At 20.1% G+C, this 5,400-nt stretch overlaps 1 protein-coding gene across 1 annotated transcript in view; it reads right to left on the reverse strand.

The window, feature by feature from the left end:
• The window catches only part of LOC102672698 (60S ribosomal protein L5), a 7,179-nt gene extending 2,263 nt beyond the window's left edge, over positions 1 to 4,916 (reverse strand). Inside the window, exons 1-5 of the mRNA XM_006611886.2 lie at positions 4,796 to 4,916; positions 4,075 to 4,260; positions 3,872 to 4,006; positions 3,182 to 3,387; positions 2,743 to 2,920 (exon numbers count right to left, since the gene is read on the reverse strand). Of these exons, the coding sequence (XP_006611949.1) occupies positions 2,743 to 2,920; positions 3,182 to 3,387; positions 3,872 to 4,006; positions 4,075 to 4,260; positions 4,796 to 4,798 (708 nt within the window). The 5' untranslated portion in view covers positions 4,799 to 4,916. The remainder of the gene's footprint in view (positions 1 to 2,742; positions 2,921 to 3,181; positions 3,388 to 3,871; positions 4,007 to 4,074; positions 4,261 to 4,795) is intronic.
• Between the last annotated feature and the right edge of the window lie 484 nt (positions 4,917 to 5,400).

Below are 5,400 nucleotides of genomic sequence, written 5' to 3' on the forward strand. Positions count from 1 at the left end.
TTCAATACTATTGTCAATACAATTACTATTATCAAGAAGAGTAATGATAGAAACAAATGATGCGAGACATCATTCTTGCAACCATTAGATTAAAATATCGGTAGAACTACTGGAGTACGCTTGATACAGCGGCGCACGTGGCCTGAAGATTTTGTTAGAAATATGCATGGCAGTCAACGTATTAAAATGATTTCATACACAAATTAACGTATAAAACTTTTATATTTTAATATTTTATGTATCTTTAGAGAATTATCTTTAATTATCTTTAAAGAAAGAAAATTTATTGAATATTAAAGTCTATTTTATATGATATTTTAATAATAAAATATCTTTTCTTATGATGTCTTTCTTATTTCGTTGAGAGTAAACCTTATAATCCCAATAACATGCTCTCATATTCATTGTCTATTATTCTTATTTTTTACCTTCTCTTATTATATCTCTATTTTCATCATTATTTTCCTTCTCTTATCGTTAATTTCTTAATAAATAGAAGTAATTTTATTATTCAATAACAAAAAATCAAATTCATCTTCATTTGAACTAATTTCATTATCATTTATAAAAAACTCAGAAACTTTCAAAATGATATTTCTATTGCCACGATTATCAAATTCGGATTAATGCCGAAAAGTTCAATCTGCATCTATTTTGAGATAAAAAAAATCTAACTATTTAACAGTATATTATTTTATACTTTATAAGATTATACATAGAGTTTTAGGAATCTATTCATGAAGCGATATTTTAAAAAATCAAAGATAAATAAATATTGTCGCCGTTCGAATTGCCGCATCAATCAAAGAGATGCCCGAGAATCACCAAGCGCAAAAAATTAGTATCACAATAGATAAATACCGTACCAAAAAGATATAATAATAAATAATAATATAATAAAAAATAACCGAAGTTGAAATTAATTACTACATACATATTTTTTATATTTACTATATACATTATTGAATATGATTATATGGTAAATATTCATTAATTTTACAAATTATTTCTTGTTCACATTATTTATTTTTCCTTCATTTATGTTTTCAAATTATCTATTCATGTAATAATAGAATGAATATTCCTATAAGTAATATTTTGTACAAGATATTTGTTTTTGTTATAAACATGAAAAAAAAATAATTTTGATAATTATTTAAAAAATTAAAATAAAGAACTGATTTCAATAAAAATATGTACAGAGAATAAAATTTTAAATAATTTTTTCTTGTGTATATATTTGTTTTAATTTTTGAAATATTTGCATAGAAAGATTATTGTTAGATTGTTGTAGAATTTTATTTATAACATACTTATGTGTTAGCATACTGCCATTTTTCATAATTTATTTTTTTTTTTTTTATATAAACATATAATAACAATTGGCATCTAAATATATATATAAACTATTACCACTCTTAGTATCTTATTAGAGATTTTGGGCATTTTATAAATCTTTAGAATCCATGAAATGCGAAAATAAAATATAAAAATATAAAACAATAAAATATAATAAAATAAAAAATTTTTGATTGAAATTAATCAATACAATAATAAATATTAACTATGAGATTAATATTACTATCATTTTAATCTATCATTATATTTTTGTTTTTTAAAAAATTGTTTTATATTTTCGTTCGATTCAAAAGAATTCGGGGAATGACCAAAATTTCTATGAATAGATACTAAATGTAATTTCACGAAATACTTAAATTCGAATGAAATTAAGATATTTAAGCTTAAAAATTTGTGAAATTTTTTTTAACCACTTCATTCGTATATTTTAAATTTCAGCTATTCTGATATTATGATTTACATTAGTAATGTAAACATTATATACACTTGTTTACATTAATAATGTTTATATTATAATAATGTAAAACAATAATTAATGCTACTAAGTACATATGTATATACATATAAATAACGAATATATGTATAAATGTATAATGTATAAATTAAATTTAACATTATACATTTTATGTCAACAAATTTAATAAATAATAACAATTTTTTTTACAAATATCTCAAAAATTAAGAATGACATGCATGTATTATATGTATTATACAAAAAAAAATTGTTCAAAACCTTGTCCTTTATATATATTTAAAAATTATAAAAATTAGTGAAATAATCTTCCATATAATCACTATTATTTTTATTAGTAACATCATATTTTAAACTCGTATTTATGTGTTAAATCATATTATATAAAAGCATTCAATTAATTATGAATATTTTTAATTTAATTATATTTTATAATTATATCAAAAATTTTATTTATAAAACTATCTTTATTAATTAATATCTATTTCATATAGATATGTATAAATACATGTAATAGAAATATAGATGTATACATCCAGCTAACTTATATCTTTTTCAATTTACATCGATTATTGTTTTAGAATTAATTAATTAAAATGCAGAATATAATACAATTGTACTAGTTTTTTTTTATTTTTTTTTATAATTTATTGTTTATGAGAATATTGATTAATAAATGACTAGTAAAAACAAATTTTATATAATAAAATATTGATATACAAAATAAAAATATAAATAGCAGAAAATAAATAAAATGTAACATAAGTTGATATGATAAATGCTATATCATGCATTTATTTCTTACAACCAATGCACTTATTATTGTCCAGTTGCGACACTGCAGAAATTATGAAAGTCTACAGTAATTATAAACTGGACGAATCATAATCATAAAATGGACAAGTACTTACACTATCAGCTGTAATGCCATTTTTTATATATTGTGAAAATTGTCGTTTGAAAGCTTCATCATCATCTTCTTCTAATGTTTTCATATAATTTGCAACATGTTGTCCAAAAATATGTTGTCGATGAACATCAGCATTAAAAGATTTGGACTCGCTATCATAACCAGGAAACCTCTTGGTACTATATTATAAGAATAAGAATAATTATAAATTATATTTGAAATTACTTTATATTATTTTTATATTTAGAAAATATTATCAGAAACATAATTTTTAATCTTTTTATGTCTATGCAAAAAAGTAAATTGTATTGTAGAACACAAATACAAAATCATGTCTTGCTATGACTCAGATGACGCGCATGTATTATATAATCATCATAATATTAATGAATATTATTTTTCTATTTAATATTTTCTAAAATAATTAAGTTAATAAATACCTATGTGGAATGTTCAGACCACCATCAACAGCACCTTTCATAGCGCCAAAAACTCTAGCACCAGTAGTTGTACGCATTAGACCAGTATCTAAATAACATCTAAATGCACCAGGGCCTTCATCATCTAATTCTTCAACATTATATTCATCACCAGTTACTTCAGTTGTTCCAGTATATAAGGTATCTAGACCTAACTTTTTTAATAACTATACAAAAAAAATAAAAAATCATTATTTAAAAGATATTATATTTAATTTAAACTATATTTAACATTATGTAATTATTGTTCAGAATAATATATAACAGGGAACAATTAAAGTTTCTTCAGTTATGTATCAAAGCGAGCTGAGTATTTCATCATCAAATAAATATCTATAATATATAATACAATATATTAAGCTGAGAAGTTGATATTTGATAAAAAATATAAATCTAATTGGTCAATTTTAATCAATTTTTATATAATCTTAAAAATACATTAAAAACCACATTTATAATACAACATAATATGACAGTCAATGATCAAATAAAAAACTTTTGTCTTCATTTTATCCTAAACTTTCAATTTAGTCAACTTTTCAACTATGTATATATTTATATATATTATATATATTATATGTATATATTTATAATATTATATTCATATATAATATAATATATAATCATAAAATATAACTATAAAAATCTTACTCTTCGTGCTAAAAGAAGACCTGTACAATATGCAGAAGCATAATTAGTAAGACCAACTTTAATACCATATTTTGGAAGTTCATGACTATAAGCTGCACATACAATTCTATCTCCTTCAATTCTTGAATATGCAACCTATATATAAAAAAATTTTTAATAATTCATAAATAAAAATTTTTAAATATTTTATTCATTATATTTACCTGACAAGTAATGTATTTCTTTGATAAACGTACAATTAATCTATATTTAGGAGTATTATATTTATTTTTATCCTGAATAGTTAATCGTTTACGTGCATAATAATCAGTTTTTCCCTCACGTCGCCTTCTGAATTTAACTTGATAACGCTTAAAATATTGTTTATTCTTAACAACTTTTACAAAACCCTAAAAAATAGATGATATGGATATATTATTTTTCATATTAAGAACGATTATATATTACACTTCATTTATGTATAATATTCAGTGACATTGGGACAATTTTCTCATTTCTTTATCAATGTGAGCTAAAATTTTCATCATTTAAGAAATATTATTTATTAAAAATTATATTTATTTTAATATCTAATAATATTATTTATAAAACTAGTACCATTTTTGATTTTATTATTTTTAATTTTATTATGAGTACATTAAATAAATATGCACATTTCAATTAAATAAAAAAATTATTTTCAATATACTGTAAGACATTAACTAAAATTAACCAATTCATAATAAATAAAATATTATTGTATTTTTTATTTCATAATATTAAAATGATTTATAACATTCATTTATATAAGCTGCAATAAATATCATTTTTCAAATCCTATTAAATAACATACATCTAACATATTTATTTATATTAAATAATTTGTACAAATAATCAAAAATTTTATTTATTTAATTATACTAATCTTAAGAAAATTTTGCTTACCATTTTGTTCGTAAATATAATAAAATCTTTATACCGAACAATATTTTCTACCACTCCATATAATGAAAAGGAAGTTATCGCTTATGCTCGAAATATCTAGGGATGAATCGATTTAAATACGAGTATATTCGATATTTCTCGATACTAGGTACATTTAATATCGATATTTACAATTCCGATATTTAATTGATATTATAAAATTATTTTAAATAATAAATATTTATTTTTATAAATATTTATATTTCAATACCAAAAATGAATAATTATTCCATTTCAAATTTCGAATTTCAATTCAATATTATAATAATTCTGATATATTTCACATCATTATTTAATAAAAAATAATGGTACTAGAATTCACTAGATAAAGTTATATCTTATTGGACATCTGCATCATGTGTTTGATTAATAAAATTTTAGATTATAATCTAAAGATAGGAAAATATACAGTTAAAATATAACAGTAGAATCATATTTAAATAATATAGATTTTTGAAAAATTTTAAAAATTTTATATTTTTTAAATACAATTTTTTAAATATTTAGTTTTAAAGAAATAATAAACAAAATTTAAAAAAAAAGAATCGATTATGATAAATAATGTA

This window comes from Apis dorsata, unplaced genomic scaffold (genome assembly GCF_000469605.1).
Source record: "Apis dorsata unplaced genomic scaffold, Apis dorsata 1.3 scaffold_94, whole genome shotgun sequence".
Lineage (NCBI taxonomy): Eukaryota > Metazoa > Arthropoda > Insecta > Hymenoptera > Apidae > Apis > Apis dorsata.